This window comes from Ovis aries, chromosome 18 (genome assembly GCF_016772045.2).
Source record: "Ovis aries strain OAR_USU_Benz2616 breed Rambouillet chromosome 18, ARS-UI_Ramb_v3.0, whole genome shotgun sequence".
NCBI lineage: Eukaryota > Metazoa > Chordata > Mammalia > Artiodactyla > Bovidae > Ovis > Ovis aries.
In genome coordinates, this window is record NC_056071.1 from 26,603,569 (window position 1) to 26,624,260 (window position 20,692).

The window sequence follows — 20,692 nt, forward strand, 5'->3', positions numbered from 1 at the left end:
TTGGAGAAGAGTCTACGCTCATTAGGGTTTTATGATGCCTTGTTCATTACAGGTGCAGGAAAATGCTTTATAGTGGTTTCATCTCTGATCTAAACTTTTGCATCATCTAATAAACCAAAATACAAGTAGGCATTCTGTTATAAAACCAGAGGGCCTGAAAACAAGCAAAGAAAACCCTTGAATTTATATATTTATTTAATAGAGTTTATTTTTTAGAGCAGTTTTAGGTTTGCCGCAGAATTTAGAGGGCGGACAGCAAGTTGCTATATACCCCTGCCCCTGTGTGCATGTGGCTTCCCCATGGTCAAGATCCCCCCCATCCAGAATGTGACATGAGTTATAGTCCATCTACACTGCCATGTCTCTGTCACCCGAATCCAGCATTTACATAGGTTTCAAGCTTGGTGCTGTGCATTCTGTGTGTCTGGTAAGTTTATTTTTGACTTAAATTATCAAGTGAATGTGTTTTTTATATCTTTCATGTAATTTTGGTTTTGAAAATTAGTTTAGAGCGGGAAAGTGGATTTTTGATTTTCCAATAGTGAAGATTTTTAAGTGCCTTGTGTGTGTCCAGCTGTTTGCGACTCTATGGACTGAAGCCCTCCAGTCACCTCTGTTCATGGAATTTCCCAGGTAAGGATACTGGAATGGGTTGCCATGTTCTCCTCCAGCGGATCTTCCTAATCCAGGGATTGAACCCACGTCTCTTGCATCTCCTGCATTAGCAGGCAGGTTTTCTACTGCTGAGTGACCTAGGAAGCCCTTTAAAAGAGCCTCGGGATGTATGTCTGTCTGCAAAGTTTCTTTCCAAAGATTCTGTGGCTTCTGTATGCGACCTGAAGGGGGAAGATTGGGATCTAAGACTGCGTGACTCACCTCTTCCTGCACCCTAAATTAAAGATGGATTCACACTAAGTTGTTCCTGAATTAAACATTGCCCCAGAACATAGAATAGTCCCAACCAATAGTCCAACCAATAGTCCCCAAAGCTGTAACTATGTCTGGACATGTTTTAAATATTTCACCACAGGTGCGGTCCACTAGTTGAACTTTGTAAAGGCCCTCACATAAGACACACTGGAAATATTAAGGTCATAAAAATTTTCAAGGTAAGGATTGATTTTTTTCTGATATAGTAAACTTTAAGTGAACTAGATAAGAGTAGTTCAATAATATCTTGTATAATATGAACACTGTGCCATTTTCAAACACCACATGTGTATTTGACTTTTGTACAGGCCTCTAAAAGTAATACAGTGTTTTAGGATTGATAATTAGAACATTTTACATAGCCTTTGACTGTCATTTAACCTTACTGTAAGTTTCACAGTACATTTCGTTTCTATCTGTGAAAATATTCTGCATACTCTTGTTTTCTTGAGTTGTTCTAATGTGAACAAGAGTGTTTATCTGCCATGAGAATAATATAATGTAGGAAAAGGAGGGAAAACAGAGATGGAGTGGTATGATGCCAAAAACATGCTGTGGAAGCGAGAGGCCTGGGACTGATGGAGCTGTCCTGACCTGCCTTGGTTTTCTCGAGGCGGGTGGGGGAGGGGGCCGGCTACCACACCTCTTTCTCCTTTACTGCCCTCTTCTGGGTAATGCACGTGGTGCTTGCCTTCCCTCATTTTCACACTTTCTCACTTTTCACTCCTAGAACCCACAGCAGACTGACTATGTAATTTACTGATTAATGATGTAATTTAGAGTGGGAAGGTTTAGTCAGAAACAATCTAAGATTCTAAGTCTACAAGAAGTCCCCTGTGAGTCAGCTGTGCTGATATTTGGGAAGTTGTGTATAGTCCCTCATCCCTTGGTGTCCAGGATACCTGGCTTATATCCAAGTCCACAGCAGTTCAGGCCCCTGGTATGAACCACCTGCACATATTAGTATTTCAGAGCGGTTTACTGCTCACCAAGAGTTTGATGTGTTTACCCAAATCTTGTCTGATGTCTAGAATTCCTTGGCATACTGGGCGGACAACCCTGAGATGGAAATGCTGCAGAGGGTCTATGGGGTGTCCTTTCCTGACGAGCAGCAGATGGCTGCCTGGGAGGAGCTCCAGGAGGAAGCCAGGGCCCGGGACCACAGGACGATCGGGAAGGTGCGCCCATCAAGCGCTGCTGCGCTGCTGCGCTGCTCTGTGACCAAGGCTCGGAACCTGGCTGTCTTAATGCTGACGTTTCTTCTCCCCTCCTGTCTTCTGTTTCCCTGACACTCGTGGTTTGCTGCTGAGTTCTTTCACACTCCTACCCCCAGTGTCTACTAACCTTTTTCCTTCTTGTATTTCCATTAGATTTTAAAAATTGCACTTCTCTCTCGTTTTTATAATGATACAAAAATTTTTAAAGAAAAGAGTGTATACCTGATAGTATACTTTGTGTTTGGGAAGCAGAGCAAGAACGAGACTTGCAGGCAAGTGGACCTGGTTTAACTCTCAGTCCTCCACGTGGGAGCTGTGATGTGAGGGGCCGGCGCTCACTGTGGAGCTCCGTGTCCTTGGCTCTGCTGGGTGGTGTGTGGGATGGCAGGAGGACAGACACTGGAGGGTGGTGGCCACCCTGGCAGGCTCTCAGCATGACGGCCATGCAGAGGTCACTGCCACTCAGAGCCCACCTCCAGCAGTGAACTTTCCTGACCTTTTTGCTGTGTCATCTCTTCATGAGATCCATACCCCAAGATGCCAAGTAAGAAATCGTCAGTAAATCCCAGGTGAAATAAGAGTTAAGTTCAGAGCTGAGTAATCATAAATATGAGTTGTAACTTCACATGCACCGTTACATAAGTCAGATTCAAGTATTTGGAATGTCAGCTATTAGAACTTGGAAATAACTGAGTGTATGTTTTATTCTAGCATATCATATGTGTACAGTAAATATGCAACAGCAGTGGAATTTGAGACGCAATTACTTTTTCAACCTAGGAACAGGAACTTTTCTTTTTCCATGATCTGAGCCCTGGAAGCTGTTTCTTTCTTCCTAGAGGAGCCTTCATTTATAACACACTGATAGACTTCATACGAGTAAGTAATTTTTAAAATATTCTATGCTTATTCAACTCCATTTTGTATTTTACCATTTTCTCTCATCATAACATAGCCAGGCATTTCCATTGATTTAATTTTAATAATACTCAGAATTTTGAACCTCAAAGAGAAATGCTGCATTGTGCCTTCAACTAAAAATATTGAGACAATTTGTATTTTCCTTGGATTTCATTAAATGTGCTTCTTGTCCGTTTGAGTTTCTAGAGCACATATGATACAAAGATAAACTTTAGACCAACTGTGGAACTCCCTGTGAGAGAGGAAGGAGGAAATGTTCTGTGTGACACATTACCATCTGAGATTGCAAATGATGGTGGCCTTAAGAGTATGTTTGACACAACTCCAGATCTCCAGACGTTTCAGATTAAGGTTGAGGTGGAATATCCTGAGATTGCCACAAAAGCACTGAAAAGCCTGCTTGCATTTCCAGTATCCCATCTTTGTAAAGCAGGGTTTTTTGCAGTGAAAGTGAAAGGCATTCAGTCATGTCCAACTCTGTACATGTACAGTCCATGGAAATCTCTAGGCCAGAATACTGGAGTGGGTAGCCTTTCCCTTCTCCAGGGGATCTTCCCAACCCAGGGATGATCAAACCCAGGTCTCCTGCATTGCAGGCGGATTCTTTACCAGCTAAGCCACAAAGGAAGCCCAAGAATGCTGGAGTGGGTAGCCTATCCCTTCTCCAGCAGATCCTCCTGAACCAGAAATCAAATGGGGTTTCCCACATTGCAGGTGGCTTCTGCAGTGACAGCGGCCAAAACGGGATTATGGAGTAAGCTGGACATACGCAACACACTCCAGGTGTCACTGTTTTCCAGCGCCCCTAGATGGGACCATTCAGGTGCAGGAAAACAGGCTCAGGGCTCCTACTGATTCTGCATTATGGTCAGTTGTATAATTATTTCATTATATATGACAGTGTAATAACAATGGAAACAAAGTGCACAAACAATGTGGGCTTCCCAGGTGGGACTAGTGGTGAAGAACCCACCTGCCAATGGAGGAGACCTGGGTTTGATCCCTGGGTTGGGAATATCCCCTGGAGGAGGGCATGGCAACCCACTCTAGTATTCTTGCCTGGAGAATCCCATGGACAGAGGAGCCTGGTGGGCTAGAGTCCGTCCATGGGGTCCTAAAGAGTCGGACACGACTGAAGCAACTTCACACACGTGGACACACACAATAAATGTAATACACTTGAATCATCCCAACCTCCCCCACCCCTGCTGCCAGTCAGTGGAAAAATTGTCTGCCCCCAAACTGGTCCTGGTGCCAAAAATGTTGGGGACTTCTGTTATATACTATGTACCATTATATTATGAAATGAATATATGCGTGTATGCTTGCATGCTAAGTCGCTTCAGTTGTGCCCAAGTCTTTGTGGCTATGGACTGGAGCCTACCAGGCTCCTCTCTCCATGGGATTCTCCAGGCAAGAATACTGGAGTGGGTTGCCATATAAAATGAATATACTTAATGTGAAAAGTATACTGAGCATACATGAATCTTTATTTTATGATCCATAAGGTACCATGCTTAAAACCAAGGGCATATTAGCTGTGAACTGATGTAAGGCATGATCCTGAATTTAACAGTCCTTGTCTGGATGTCTTGCCTGCAATTATGCCCTGCCCCAGTAGATTTCAGCTCTGCGCGCCTGTCTCCTTTAGGAGCAGCACCACCAGCGCAACTTCAAGGAGGTCCTGTCCCCCAACATGTACAGCTGCAAGCTCTGGGAGGCTTCTGGACACTGGCAGCATTACAGTGAGAACATGTTCACCTTTGACATCGACAAGGACACCTTCGCCCTTAAGCCCATGAATTGCCCAGGGCACTGGTGAGTATGAAAAATGAAGCCAATCTGTACCTAGCAGATACTTCACTACAGTTAGTTTTTAATGTTATTTTGCTTTTTGGAGTTAAGAGGGTCCTTTAACATGAAGAGCGGTGTTTAGAAATCATCTTTACCAAGTTGTTTCATTCTGAAGGATGAATTTACTTGTAAAATATGTTTGCTTTTTGCCAGATGTGGGCTGTTGGCTGGAAAACATTTAGTATTTTGTGCTTCTCAGACGATAATATTACCCATCAATTTTATAAATTATTACATTTCTCTTCCCAGTGGTAATATACTTCAGATATATATATTTGCAGAACATTTAGTTCTTAGGTGCTATTTGGGTTGATTATAACAAGACCAGTGAGCTCACAATCAGTGACTGGATTTCATTGATTCTAAGATGCATTCCCCCCCCATATTTCAATATCCCTGAAATTTAGACATGTTTTATACTTGGTATCTTAGCATTATGCCATTATTTAATTCATGGTAGTTTTCTTTCTTGGTTGCACATAATGTAATGGTCCATCTTAAAGTCAAGGTTGTCTTAGAGTCTATGAAAGAATGTGATTATCATAAAGCTCCATAGGATGTGAATGCAACCTTGTCAGAGAAGTAGATTTTACAACTAGAAGTGAACAAAAAATTTTTCCACCAAAAAATATTTTCCACCAAAAAATATCCCACCTGTTGTAGCTTCATATCAACATACCATTTTCAGTAAATTGACTTTAGGAGGTAGCTACTTGAAAGAAACCTCTGAATACTGAAGAAAACTTTTTGCCCTTTTCAGTAAAGACTAAAGGAAGTTCAACTGTGTGGGAACTGCATATAAAAGATATGTATTTATCTTTAATTTTATGAAAACTGATATGTAAATATTATATAGCCTCCTGTTTTTAAACAAAGGTAGAGGCTAAAACCTAGTGCTTTGCATTCTCCAAAACACCTGTATTAACTACTACTTAACTCAGTTTCCCATTGGGTACCAGTTGAAGCTGTGATTTCAGTATTATTACAAGAAAGCTGAACACAGCAGAGAGTATAATTTTGTATTTTCTTATATCAGAACAAGGAATCAGGACCACAGTGGCTTAGTGGTGATGGGGTGTGTGAGCAGGGGTTGCTTCCTGCAGAAGAGAGGCCTTTCATGCAGAGAGAATATTAGCAGGGTGCTTTAGACACAACCATTTCCTCCTGGAGCTCATGAGCAGAGTGAAGAAGGAACAAATACACAGTCAGTCAGTTATTGAAGAAGTAAGACCAGTGTCAAAACTGCGGCAATTCTGGCTGTTCTTGGAGCCTGAGGCTCGACTGACCAGCCCTTCTGGGGAGTGCCCAGGGCTGCCTCACGTAGGAAGTAGCCTTTGAAATGGATTGTAGGTGGTTGAGAATAGGGAGCAGTATTTCTGGAGGAGATGATTGGGTTCTTCCTCAGAGTATGCAGTGATCTAAATACAGCGTTCAGTAATTCATGGGAGAAGAAACTTCTTTTAATTGGTAATCTAAGAACCAGAATTAGGTGTTTACAAATCCTGAGTCATTTAACTGTTAACTTACTAACAACATTCAGATGGCTACTGCATCTCTTCTGCAGTAAGGAAACACTGTGTGCCCCTGTGTCTTTTCTAGTCTGATGTTTGCCCATCGTCCACGATCTTGGAGGGAAATGCCAATCAGACTTGCTGACTTCGGGGTTCTTCACAGGAATGAGCCATCAGGAGCTCTGAGTGGCTTGACCTGCGTCAGGCGCTTCCAGCAGGATGACGCTCACATCTTCTGCACAGTGGGGCAGGTAGACGGGAACTCAGGGAGGCATGGTCAGCACAGGTCCATATTAGGGCAGGTAAGCAGGGACTCAGGGAGGCATGGTCAGCATGGGTCCAGTGTGGCTGCCTTAGACGCATTGCTGGGTCTTTCAGAGTTGCTCTGAACTGAGTTGTTCAGTCTAGTCTCTGAGGTCCCATCAGTTCCAACACATTCTTTTGTATCATTTTTTTAGCTTCCACATATAAATGATCTGATATGAATTTCGTCTTTTTCTGTCTGACTTACTGCACTTAGTATGATGATCTCTAGGTTTATCCATGATTGCTACAAATGGCATCATTTCTTTCTTTTTATGGCTGAGTAATATTCCATTGTAGATATGCACCATATCTTCTTTATCTGTTCCTCTGTCAGTGGTCGTTTAGTTTGCCTCCATGCGTTGGCTATTGTGAATAGTGCTGCGGTGAACATTGAGGTGCATGTGTCTTTTCAAATTAGAGTTTTCATCTTCTGGATATATGTCCAGGAGTGGAATTGCCGGATCATATGACAACTCTTATTTTTAACTTTTTAAGGATGCTCCATACTGTTCTTCATAGTGACTGTACCAATTTATATTCCAGCAACAGTGTAGGAGGGTTCCCTTTTCTCCATACCCTCTCCAGCACTTATTATTTTATAGACATTTTGATGATGGCCATTCTGACTAGTATGAGGTGATACTTCATTGTAGTTTTCATTTGCATTTCTCTAATGATTATTGATGTTGAGCATTTTTTCATGTGCCTATTGGCCATTTTTACATCTTCTTTGGAGAAATGTCTGTTTAGGTCTTCTGCCCATTTTTTGATTGGGTTGTTTGTTTTTCTTGACATGAAGTCTATTTTTTTTTCTTTTAAGCTTCTTCCAACTTTATTAACATTAATTATTAAGTAATATTATTTTAAGGGTATTAGTGAAATTTTGGATGTGTTTGTTTTTCAGTTTTGCCTGGAAGTTAGAATTTACTTTTTCAGGTTTTTATCTTAATTCAAATTCAAATTGCCAGGCAAAGGGCCACTATTAAATGGTTTGACCTAATAGACAGTTATAGACCCCTCCAGTCAATAACAATGGAGTATACATTCTTTGAAAGTGCCCACGGGACATTTTCCAAAATAGACCATATTCTGGGCCATAAAATGAGTCTCAATAAATTTAAAGGGATTCAGTTCATGCAGAATATGTTCTCTGGGGCTTCCCTGGTGGCTCAGTGGTAAAGAATCTGCATGCCAATGCAGGAGACATGGGTTTGATCCCTGGTCTGAGAACTAAGATCCCACATGCTATAGGCAGCTAACCTTGTGTACCACAGCTAGAGCTTGTGCTCTGAAGCCTGTAAGCCCCAACTACTGAGTCCATACACTCTAGAGCCCATGCTCCACAAAAGAAGTGACTGCGGTGAGAAGCCCGTGCACTGCAACTAGAGAGTGGGCCCTGCTCACCACTAGGGAAAAAGCCTGTGCAGCGAGGAAGACCCAGCACAGGCAAAAAAAAAATTTTAAATAAATGAATGGTTTTTTAAAAGTTCTGTGGCTGCTTTGAAATTGAGGTAGAACTCAATAACAGAAAACTATCTGAAAAATCCCCAGGTATTTGGAAAGTGAGTTATACACTTCTAAATAACCATGTGTCAAATAGAAAATCAAAGGGAAATTAGAAAATATTGTACACTAGCTTGTGCACAACATGAGTTTGAACTGCCCCGTCTATTTCTACACAGCAGTTTTTATGAATACATACAACACTGCTCCGTGAGTCGCAGTTAGCTAAATCTGCAGGTGTGCAACTGCAAAACGAGGGCCAACTGTACAGTTATTCATGGGCTTTTCATTGTGTGAGGGGCCAGTACTCCTAACCCCAGCCGTGTTCAAGGGTCAGCTCTATACCAAATGAAATGTAAAAGAAACACAATATATCAGGATTTGTGGGATGCCATTAAGATGGTACTTTAGAGGAACACCCACATTAGAAAAGAATGTTTTCAAAGAGATAGCCTCAACTTCTACTTAATAGACTAGAAAAAGGAGAGCAAGTTACATTAGAGATGAGCAGAAAAAAGAAAATAATAGCAGAAAAGAAATCAGTGAAATAGAAAAAAGAAAAACAATATACAGTATCAACCCAGAGGCTGGGTCTTCTGGATCAATAAAGTTCATAAACCTTTAGTTTTGTCAGAGAGAAAACTAATTAAAAATATCAAGACTGGAAAATTCCCTGGCAGTCTAGTGGTTAGATCTCCATGCTCTTACTGCCTGGGGCCTGGGTTTGATCCCTGGCTGGGGAACCAAGATCCCCCAATCAACAATGTACAGCAAAAAAAGAAGAAAAAAACTTAGGGCTCAGAGATGTGCCATTCCTGCAGATTCCACAGATACTGAAAGGATACTAAGGTAATAGTATGAATGTGCTTACGCCAGGAAATTTGACAAGTTAAATGAACAAATTCTTTGAAAAACACAAGCTACCAAATTTTACTCAAGAAGAGATAGATAATCTGAGTAGTCCTTTATGAAAGAAATTGAGTTGGTAGTTAGCAACCTTTCCATAAAGGAAACTCCAGGCCCAGAAGGAATCACTAGGAAATTCTACCAAACACTTAGAGAAGGAGTCATGCCAAGTTCTGCTCATTCCTGGCAGGCATTAACGGGGACCCCCTACACCCACCCTGTAATGTCAGTGGAGACTAAGTGGCGCCGGACTTCCACCTTCACCTGGCAGCCACATGGTGCCTCCTCCACTGCCTGCTTGAGTGGGGAGATGAGACTCCCGCCAGCACTCCTCAGTGATGAGGCTGCACCCTGGGGTCAGTAGAAGCCACGTAAAGAGTGGTACCAGGACACTCCGGCCGCTCCTAGCCAGAGGGTCATCGGAGAAGCCTACCAGGGTGTAGAACTCCTGCAGTTGCCCAGCAGTAACAGGGAGCCCCTGGCCTTCTCACAGTCCCCGGTGGGAAACCCTGACATGTGCTCCCACTCTGCCAGGCCGTCCTCCCTCCCTGTTGGAGCAGAGTCCATGGAAGACCGCGAAAACAGGTCATTTAAATAAAATCTGAAGTCTTAAAATAGCCAGAATGTCCAGATTTCAGAAATCAGTCATCATGTCAAGAAGAAGAAAAATCTCAACTTGGATGAAAAAGGGCAGTGTAGGCACCCTGCTGTGGAGATGGTAGGGTTATTTGAATTATCTGATGAGGCCACCATAAAAATGTCTCAGTAAACAATTACAAACACACTTGGAACAAATGCAAAATTTAAAAAATCTCAGGAAATAGAAGATATAAAGAACCAAATGGAGATTTTAGAACTGAAAAGTGTAATAACCAAAATGAAATATTCAGTGGATGGGTTCTTGAGAAGAATGGAAGGGACAGAGAAAAGAATCAATGAACTTGAAGACACCAATAGAATTGATACCAGCTGAAAAAACAGAAAAGAGACTGAGAGAAAAATGAACAGAACCTCAGAGACCGGTGGGACTATAACAAATGCCTAATATATATGTCACTTCCCTGGTGGCTCAGACGGTAAAAGCATCTGCCTACAATGTGGGAGACATATATATGTCACCAGAGTTCTGGAAAAATAGAGTAGGGTGGAAGTGAAGAAGTACTCAAAAGAGGTAATGGCTGAAAACTGGCCAAATTTAGCAAAAGCCATAAGCTTACAGATTTAAGTAGCTGAGAAAGTCCAAGCAGGATAAACCCAAACCAGGTGGTGCAGTGGTAAAGAACCCACCTGCCAATGCAGTAGACATGGATTCGATCCCTGGGTCAGGAAGATCCCCTGGAGAAGACAGTGGCTGTGCACTCCAGTATTCTTGCCTGGGAAATCCCATGGACAGAGGAGGAGCCTGGCAGGCTACAGTCCGTGTGGTCACCAAAGATCAGACATGACTTAGTGACTAAACAACAACAAAGAAACATTAGACACATTAGAGCCAAACTTACAAAAACTATAAAGAAAAAAATGAAAACAGAAAGAAGTGATACCTTACCTTCAAGAAAAAAATTAAAAATGAAATAACAGCAGATATCTCATCAAAATGAAATATAACCTGTTGTATAGCGTGGGGCACTCAATGCTCTGTGGTGGCAAAGAGGGGATATGTATACACGTTACTGAATCACTTTGTTGTAGAGCAGAAACTAACTAGCTGTAAAGCAGCTATATTCCAATAAAAATTTAAAAAACAAAATTTAGAGGCCAGAAGGAAGAGTCACAGCATTTTCCAAATGCTGATATAACTGTTAAACCAGTATTCTATATCCCCCCAAAAAAATCTTTCAGTGATGAAGGTGAAATCAAGACATTAGATCTACCTTAAAAGATTGCTATAGGAATTTCTCTAAAGAGAAAGGAAATTATAAAATAGTCTCAGAACGTTCAGAACGAAGAAAGAACTGTAAGAATAAAACATGGTAAGTACAATTTGTTGCTGTTGTTTAGTTGCTTCGTTGTGTCCGACTCTTGCAACTGCATGGACTGTAGCCCACCAGGCTCCTCTGTCCATGGGATTTCCCAGGCAAGAATATTGGAATGGGTTTCTTCTCTAGAGGATCTTTCTGGACCAGGAATTGAACTCACGTCTCCTGCATTGGCAGGCAGAGTTCTTTACCCTGAGCCACCAGGGAAGCTCAGTTAACTACAATAAATATTGCTTTTTCTTTTTCTTTTGAGTTTTCTGTGTTATATCTGATGATTAAAGCAAAAATTATATCATCATTGGGGACACTGAGTAAATGGCTCAAGGATCCCTGTCTTATTTCTTGGAACTGCATGTGAACCTCAAAATAAAAAGTTTAACTTTAAAAAATGGGCAAAAAGATGTGACCATTCAGTTTACCTAAGAATATGTACAAGAGAAGGTACACATCTAAGGAACTAAGCGGATGGCAAAGAAGCATGTGAATGAAGTGTTAAGGATCATTGGTTATTGAGGAAATGGAGATTGATGCCCTGTGAGCTGCCTCTATGCCTACAGAATGGCTGACATTTCAGAGACAGACTCTGACATGTGTTGAGTGTGAGGAGGCACTAGATCTCCCTCTCACCAGTTGTGGAGGTTGAAGATGGTACAGTTCCTCTGAGAAATAGTTTGGCAGTTTCCTAAAGTGAAACACGCACCTACCATATGTCCCAGCCATCTTACTCCTTTTCTTTTCCCAAGAGAAAAACAAAGCACCTGTCCATACAAAGACCTGTACACACGTGTTCAGAGCAGCTTTGCTTGAAGTCATCGAAATGTAGAAACAGCCCGATGACTGCTGAGTGTGTAAATGAACAGTGGTGCATGCACAGAGTGGACAGCTGCTCAGCAGGAAAAAGAGTGATCTGCTGCTGACACTGCAGCATGGATGGATCTCGAAATAATCGTTTACTGTTAGTTTCAGTCACTCAGTCGTGTCCAACTCTTTGCTATTAAGCACACGAGGCTCCTCTGTCCATGGAATTTCTCCAGGCAAGAACACTGGAGTGAGTTGCCATTTCCTTCTCCAGGGGATCTTCCTGAGGGATCAAACCATGTCTCTTTTGTCTGCTGCATTGACAGGTGGATTCTTTACCACTAGTGCCGCCTGGGAAGCCCTTGAAATAAATGCTATGTGTGCGAAGTCACTTCAGTCATGTCTGACTCTGTGACCCCATGGACTGTAGCCCACCAGTCTCCTCTGTCCATGGGATTCTCCAGGCAAGAATACTGGAGTGGGTTGCCATTTTCTTCTCCAGGGGATCTTCCAAACCCAGAGATCATACCACATCTCTTCTGTATCCTGCATTGGCAGGCAGCTTCTTTACCACTAGCATCACCTGGGAAGCACTGAGTGTAAAAACTGAAAGAAAATAGCATGGTTCCACATGTGGTTCCACTGATGAAAATCTGCAAACCTAATCCACAGTGACAGGACAGAAGCAGACCCTTGCTGGTACCCTTTGTCTGCGTCTATGTTTTTGCTGCCCCATTTCGCTCACACCTAGTGCTCGTCTTCCTCCTCTTTGGCCTCTCAGCTCAGCCCTGCTCTCCTCACCCTGCGCTCACTCTCTGTCTTCAGTCCCTCTGCTAACCTCAGGTGCGTGTCTCAGCTCTCCCTGTGAGCTCCAGACCCCAGTCCTCCAGGGGACATGTCTGCTTGGCCATCACACGCACCCTCACGTAGGCCAGGTCCAGTGCCGGCCCTTCTTCTGCCTCTCTCCCCACGTCCTCTCCTTTCAGTGACACACCAGCACCCTCTCCACAGCCCTGGCCAGGAACCCAGGCTGGGTTTTCAAGTCTCATGTCCAGTTTGTCACAAGCCCTGTCGATTGCTCTTCCGAAGCATGTTATTCCTGAATAATTTCGCTCATTCCTCATTTCTCTGCATCCGGCGCAGTGCTGACTCCGCAGGCAGTCACTGTCTGTTAGTGAACAAGGACAGGTGTCCTGCAGATGCAGCCCACCCCTGTTTCAGCCACTTGTTTCCAGCACTAGCCTCCTGCTCCTGAAGGATCCCAGCAACTCCCAGATGGGCTGCTCTTCTCATCTTGCTGGTCAGTCTCCCAGAGTCAAACAATCATGGTGAGCTGTGTTGTTCCTCTGCACCACTTCTCACTGCTCGCTGGCTCAAAAGTGCAGCCTTCAGCCTGGCTCTGGAAGCGCTGGGTTTCCCCAGCCCTGACCTGCCTCCATCCTGTGTACTCCCTCTCTGCCTTCTGCTCGGTCACAGGCAGCTCCCACGGCTGGCCCGCCCTCACTCACTCCTCTGTCTTCTGGGCCTTCATACTTCATGTTTCCTATGCTCAAGGGGGTACCCGCCCTGGCCGCATTGGAGGGCTGTCACCTCTCCCCTGGGTGCAGCTTGGCCATCACATCCTCTGGCCAGCTGCTCTTCCCCTGGGTGGCATGTGCATGGAGAGGCACCCTCGCCTGTGCCTTTGCCCAGTCCTGTGCTGGACCAGCAGCCTGAAGGTACATATGGGCATCTGGCAGGTGTCCTGTGAATATTCCAGTGAGAAAACGACAACGAGGCAAACAGTGCCATGGACTGTCCTCCACAGTAAAAGCACACTTTATTTCTGGCTGACAAGAAGAATTTTTTTAATGCTGTAAGTGGATTTAATTTCTCATTTGCTCTAATTTCAGATTGAAGAGGAGATAAAAGGGTGTTTGCAGTTTCTGCAGTCTGTTTACTCAACGTTTGGCTTCTCCTTTCAATTAAATTTGTCAACAAGACCTGAAAACTTCCTGGGAAAGACTGAGTTATGGGATGAAGCTGAAAAGGTAGGGAGAAGCAAAGTGTTACCTTTCATTTTACCTTTCATGAAGTTGTGATGCTTTGCAGTGGAAATTAAAGACTGGGAAGTTTGGGATAAATGTGCTAATTGTAGAACACAATTAATCCAGTTTTCTTCAAACACCGATAAGAACAATACCTAACATTTGTTTCACACGTTAGTTTATATCAGGTTTTTGTTTGTAGTCTTTTCAGTGCTGCTTCCTAATAAACAATTTCATAAGTTTTTCAAGAAATCCTCTGGCTCGTTTTTCAGCAGCTCTGGTCAGACCTCTGCCCGTGAGACCAGTGTAGGTCCCTCAGCTCCTCAGAGCCAGATTAACCCCAGGCTTTCTCTGTCCTACTTTCAGAGTTGTGATGAGTCAAGAGCACTCCAGCCACACATGCACACCACAAGCAGACAGCTGTGTCCAGAGCCCAGCAAGTACTGCAGTGTAGACCCCAGTGCTCCTGGGAGCCAGAGACGTGGTGGTTGTGGGACAGGACAGATAGACGGCAGGGAGAAGGGGTGCAGGGCAGTGTATACAGCCAGGCCTAGGAGCAGTGCTTTCAGCCCTGGCCTGACCTTGCATAAACCTGAAGCTTTCTGACCCGTAGCATCTCCAGCCGGCCTTCCCAATCCCTGTGTCCTCAGAGGCTTCTGCCTTATGTTCTTCCCCCAAACCTGGCTTAAAAAATTTTTTTAATCCCCTGAAACTCCTCCCCTCCCTCAGCTGCTGTAGCTGGGCCTCACTTTGTCTGAGAACACGTATCAGAGTCCCTTCAGAAACGCTCCACCCCCAGGGTCACCCCCTCAGGGCATTACACCCCCAGCGTCACCCCTTCAGGGGCCCTCCACCCCCGGGGTCACCCTCTCAGGTCCCTCCACCCCTGGCGTCACCCCCTTGGGACACTCCACCCCAGCGTCACCCTTTCAGGGCCCTCAACCCCGGGGTCACCCCCTCAGGACGCTCCACCCCAGCGTCCCTGTTCGGGTCCCAGTGCATGGGGACAGTGACGGAAGCCTGGCTGCCATCCAGAGTGCCCTGAGCCTGCTGGCGTGGGCACACCCGGCCCCGCCAGCAGCACGGGTGTCTCCACTGCCTGCTGGTCGGAAGGACTGTGCGCAGCTGAGTCTGCAGACCATGGAGGGCCTCCCGCTTCCACATCCCAGGGGCCACTAGGGGTGCTGCCCACCAGCCGCAGGCACAGAGATGGGGAGAACAAAAGAGGGTGCACAGCCTGCCCCCACCCCAGAGCGCCTTACACCTGCACACGGAGTGCTCTGGGGCAGGGCAGAGCCTGCTTGCCCTTTACCATGCAGAGTCCCTCCTGAGGGGCTGGGAGTGTGAGGTGGGGGCGCTGAAGAGGCAGATGAGCCCAAGTTCCCCCACCAGCTCTCACTGGGATTCACTGGACATGTCAGTGAGTGATCCTTTCGCCCCCAGTTAAGTGTCTGTTTCCTGAGAGCAGGCACCATCTTAGTCATCTTCCTGTGTCCTCACCCAGACTTTACTGACTGTGAGAGGCTCAGTAAGAACAAGTGGAACTAACATGGAATGTAGTGAAGATTGACAGTGACTTACTATTTTGAGCTATAGGACAAAAAGAAAATGTGCAATGAAGTGGAAGTTATTAATGTTCTCTTCTTATTAAAAAATAGCAACTACAGAATAGCTTGATGGAATTTGGGAAACCATGGAAGATAAACGCTGGAGACGGAGCATTTTATGGTCCTAAAGTAAGTAGGCAATATGCCTCGAAAAGAGTAAAACTGGAAAGTAAAAACTGTGTCTAAGCAAACGTCTTTGAATTTACAGATTGATGTAGAAATCAAGGATGCTCTTGGCAGATACCATCAATGTGCTACAATCCAGCTGGACTTTCAACTGCCTATAAGATTTAACCTTACATATGTGAGGTAAGTGACTGTGATGAATAACACAGGACTGATGTCTTAAATACTGTCACTCACACCTTAGCAACATAAGAACGAGCATCAGTGAATGTCTGTCTATGTACAGTGCACTCAGCATGTGTTCACTTCTTACCTTGGTGAAGATTAGAACAGTGAACAGATAGAGAAACACACCCCAGACAGTGACATCTCCCTGAGGTGGAGGAGGGGGCTTTGTACAGGCTGATCCTGGGTCTGTGTCTCCAGGACAAGGCGGTTGCCCAGGAGAGCAGACAGAAAAGGCTGTTTCATCACTGCAAACAAGCAATTAAAAATTTTTTTTCTCAATACACAGTAAAGTCGACTTTGTGTGTCTCCGTGTGTTTGTGTGTATGTGTGTAGTTGTGTAAGTTTTATCATTGTGTGGAGCAGTGCCCACCACCCCGATTGTGATCCATCAGACCAGCACACTCCTGTTCCTCTGTGGTCACATCTTCCCCTCCAGCCCCCAGCAGCCACTGGCCTGCTCTCCTTCACTTACACAGGTCACACACGTGGGGTCATGCTGTATGTCACCTTTGAGGGTGGCATCCCCTGTCAATGGCATGCGTGGCAGCAAGGTGACTTGTCACCAGTGATGTTAACCTCCATTGCTCAGGTAAAATAGAATTTGCCAGGTTTCCCCACTGCAAAGTTACTCTTACTCCCTTTCCTTAATCTGTTCAGAATTGTGACTTTCCTGGTGATGCATATGCGGAGTGGTTTTGGACTGCATCCTAGATACTGTTAATATTATACTATGAGATGCTGGGTTTTGTTTCTTTTTTCTATAGCAGTTTTTTATTGATTTATTTTAGCTGTTCCGGGTCTTCATTGCTGTGCCAGCTTTCCTCTAGTTGCAGTAAGCGAAGGCTATTCTCATGGTGCATGTGCTTCTCACTGTGATGGCCTCTCTCATTGTGGAACACAGGCTCTAGGGTGTGTGGGCTTCAGTAGTTGCAGCTCCCCCGGCTCTAGAGCACAGGCTCAGTAGTTGCGGTGCACGGGCTTAGTTGCTCTGCAGCATGTGGGATCTTCCCGGACCAGGAATCAAACCCATGTCTCCTGCATTGGCAGGCAGATTCTTCACCACTAAGCCACCAGGGAAGCCCTGGGTTTTGTTTCAGTCCTAAACAGATTATTGATTTTTTAGCAGTCATTGTGCCTGGGCAGGTTCAGGCTGTAATTTCCAGCCTGCCTTCTGTGACTATGATGTCAGCTTAGTTTGCCAGGCCTATGTACTATGTACTCAGCCCTCTGTATCCATATCCAAGGCCTGTGGGGGCCCATGGTACCCACTGCTGCATAGGAAGGACTCGAGCATTCCTGAATCTCGGCATTGGTGGGGCCTTCCTGTCCTGTGTGCGCATCCCAAGTCCAGATCCCACAGCTTGGTTCTCGAGGCTTCTGTGTGCTGTTGGGTCAGGTCCTTAAACTCGTGGTGAGTGGTGAGGCAGGGCAGCTCTCCCATGCCCCCTGCTGTCTGATTTTCCTGAAGTCCTTTCTGCAGTCTGTGGCCAGGAGGCTGGGCTTTAGCTTCCCTGCCCCACATGCCTTTCCCAGACTCTCTGTGTCACACACCACGCCAGAGTGAGCACAGGGACTCACCCCATGCACCTGGGCTCAAGGCTGTCTGGTCAGACAGAAGGGTCCCTGCCTCAGAGCTTTAGGCACCTGTTTACTCTCTCTGCATGGTGAGAATACTGGGGGCTGGAGGAAGAGAGCAGGAAAAAGAAACAGAAGGAAACCCCAGGACTACTCCCTCCGCTCTTTCTGAGACTTAGTGGTTTTTTTTCTGGCCCCTGGCCAGAAAGCAAGGATTTCTCCCAAAGCTTTTCCTGTCTGCACCTGGTGTGTATTCTTGGTTGTAGACTGTCTTTATGTCCAGGCCATACAAAAGGGAAGACAAAATTATAAGGACCTAATCCAGAAAAACATCTATTTCTGCTTTATTGACTATGCCAAAGCCTTTGACTGTGTGGATCACAATAAACTGTGGAAAATTCTGAAAGAGATAGGAATACCAGACCACCTGACCTGCCTCTTGAGAAATTTGTATGCAGGTCAGGAAGCAACAGTTAGAACTGGACATGGAACAACAGACTGGTTCCAAACAGGAAAAGGAGTACATCAAGGCTGTATACTGTTACCCTGCTTATTTAACTTATATGCAGAGTACATCATGAGAAACACTGGACTGGAGGAAGCGCAAGCTAGAATCAGGATTGCTGGGAGAAATATCAATAACCTTAGATATGCAGATGACACCACCCTTATGGCAGAAAGCGAAGAGAAACTAAAAAGCCTCGATGAAAATGAAAAAGGAGAGTGAAAAAGTTGGCTTAAAGCTCAACATTCAGAAAAAGAAGATCATGGCATCCGGTCCCATCACTTAATGGCAAATAGATGGGGAAACAGTGGAAACAGTGTCAGACTTCATTTGGGGGAGCTCCAGAATCACTGCAGATGGTGATTGCAGCCATGAAATTAAAAGACGCTTACTCCTTGGAAGAAAAGTTATGACCAACCTAGATAGCATATTGAAAAGCAGAGACATTACTTTGCCGACTAAGGTCCGTCTAGTCAAGGCTATGGTTTTTCCTGTGGTCATGTATGGATGTGAGAGTTGGACTGTGAAGAAAGCTGAGCGCCGAAGAATTGATGCTTTTGAACTGTGGTGTTGGAGAAGACTCTTGAGAGTCCCTTGGACTGCAAGGGGATCCAACCAGTCCATTCTGAAGGAGATCAGCCCTGGCATTTCTTTGGAAGGAATGATGCTAAAGCTGAAACTCCAGTACTTTGGCCACCTCATGCGAAGAGTTGACTCATTGGAAAAGACTTTGATGCTGGGAGGGATTGGGGGCAGGAGGAAAAGGGGACAACAGAGGATGAGATGGCTGGATGGCATCACTGACTCGATGGACGTGAATCTGAGTGAACTCCGGGAGTTGGTGATGGACGCGGGGCTTGGCGTGCTGCGATTCATGGGATCGCAAAGAGTTGGACACGACTGAGCGACTGAACTGAACTGAAGTGCTGGTTTGGTGGCTCTTGAGAGTTGGGTCTTCTTGGGCATAACTCAGTTCTCCCAGCCCTTTTGTTCTCTCCTAGGTCCATGTCTATGTCCAGTGAGAGTGCTGGGTGTGGCATGCTTACTTCATTCCACCTGGAGCCAGCTTCTTTTCAAAGACATTCCCCTGACTTTAATTAGACAAAATCACAACATCCTTCCTTTAAATGCTCCTCTTCTAACCATGTCCAGTTTTAGATGCAGTGTTGATTAGACAATGTGTTGAGATCTCTTTCATTCAAAAGTTACTAAGGCAAGAAAGGAAAAATTATTGGCATATTTTAAATCTAATAATTTTTATTATACTATTTTCCTGATAAGATTCTTATAATAAATGAACAACCACCAGTTCCCCAGAGCATATGATATTATGGGTTGATCTCAAGTTTGTGTTCAACCAACAGTAATTTCATTTTGGATTCCCTGTGTTGTGTTTTAATTAATAGTTATAGAACTACACTCACAGTTAGGTCCTGGGAGAAAGTAAAGAGCTGAAGGAATGCTTGCAGTGTTCATATGGAGTTACACCAGGACATGAGAAGAATAAAAATCATCAGAATATAAAGGGGAAAGCGCAGAACCGTCAAGAATAAATTTGAGCCTTTTGGAAAAGATTGTGTCTGGAGTTTATATTTTCAAAACCATCTATCCCCAATAACCTACTATTAATAAAATTAGGAGTAGGGGGACTTTATGCAGAAATGGCCCAACTAATTTAACAAAAGTTGAATACTACTGGCCATCTAAAGGGGATGTGGAGAAGAAGCAGATCAGGCAAGCCAGCATCCATCCATCCATCCACCCATCTACCCATCCATCTATCCTCATCCATCCACACACCCACCCACCCACCCATCTATCCATCCGCCTATCCATCCACCCATCTATCCATCCATCTGTCCATCATCTTAGGTGTGTGGATGACAGGGACTGGAGAGCATAAGTGGAAGCAGTGGTCTGTAGACCAGGTAAGAGATGACAGTTATAACAAGGAGGCTGTAGTAGTAGAAGGAGAAAAGTAGAGGTATACAGGATTTATTTTGGAGGCCCAACCAGTGTGATCTGTTGTGGCTTAAATATGAGGAGAGAAGGATGGAGGAGCAGTGAGGTCATTATCTTCATCAAGTTTTCTACCCAAGAAAGCAAGGTTTAACATGAAGAGGCATATTGCCACCCATTACCTTCAATAGTGCTAAAAGGCACTGGGTAAAATGTAATTCATTCTAGTGAGAGGAAAGGAAATAAATTTTCCTGTTACTATAAAAAAAATCTATTTCAAAAACAATGATAACATATTTACTTATTTGAGAATAAGACAAATTGTCTGTCTGTACTTTTACTCACAGTTGTGCTGGGATATGTAGACACATTGAAAAAACAGACAAAATCATCACTATACGTAGATGCTAAGATGTCAAGAAATCCAACAGGATCAGATGGAGGGAAAATTAAAACTGATAATAGAGTTAAGTAGGATACCTAGCAATAAGGTCAATGCAAACATCAGTTTGCTTTCATATATATATTAAAAACAACCCACTGGGAAATGCAATGGGAAACAAATTTCAGAAACAACAACAACAAAAACCAAGCAAATATCTAGGAATAAACTTAACTATACCTATATAATATATATATGAAGTGTATACTATAAAAATTAAAGGCCAAAAAGTTACTTAAATGAAGATTCATACACATTATTGGAATGGGAAGAATAATATTGTGAAGATACTGATTTTCTT

At 44.2% G+C, this 20,692-nt stretch overlaps 1 protein-coding gene across 3 annotated transcripts in view; it reads left to right on the plus strand.

Moving 5' to 3' along the window:
- Nucleotides 1-20,692, plus strand: part of TARS3 (threonyl-tRNA synthetase 3) — a 44,873-nt gene that overhangs the window by 17,787 nt on the left and 6,394 nt on the right. For 2 of the 3 annotated variants that reach the window (XR_006056837.2, XM_042235172.1), the window contains exons 8-15: nucleotides 1,031-1,109; nucleotides 1,962-2,108; nucleotides 2,928-3,026; nucleotides 4,720-4,886; nucleotides 6,522-6,735; nucleotides 13,815-13,952; nucleotides 15,608-15,685; nucleotides 15,765-15,865. Coding sequence is in view for 2 of the 3 variants with exons in the window: in XM_042235172.1 (XP_042091106.1) it covers nucleotides 1,031-1,109; nucleotides 1,962-2,108; nucleotides 2,928-3,026; nucleotides 4,720-4,886; nucleotides 6,522-6,735; nucleotides 13,815-13,952; nucleotides 15,608-15,685; nucleotides 15,765-15,865 (1,023 nt within the window). In the remaining variant the exon portion in view is untranslated. The remainder of the gene's footprint in view (nucleotides 1-1,030; nucleotides 1,110-1,961; nucleotides 2,109-2,927; nucleotides 3,027-4,719; nucleotides 4,887-6,521; nucleotides 6,736-13,814; nucleotides 13,953-15,607; nucleotides 15,686-15,764; nucleotides 15,866-20,692) is intronic. The other variant, XM_015101955.3, reaches the window with a different exon arrangement.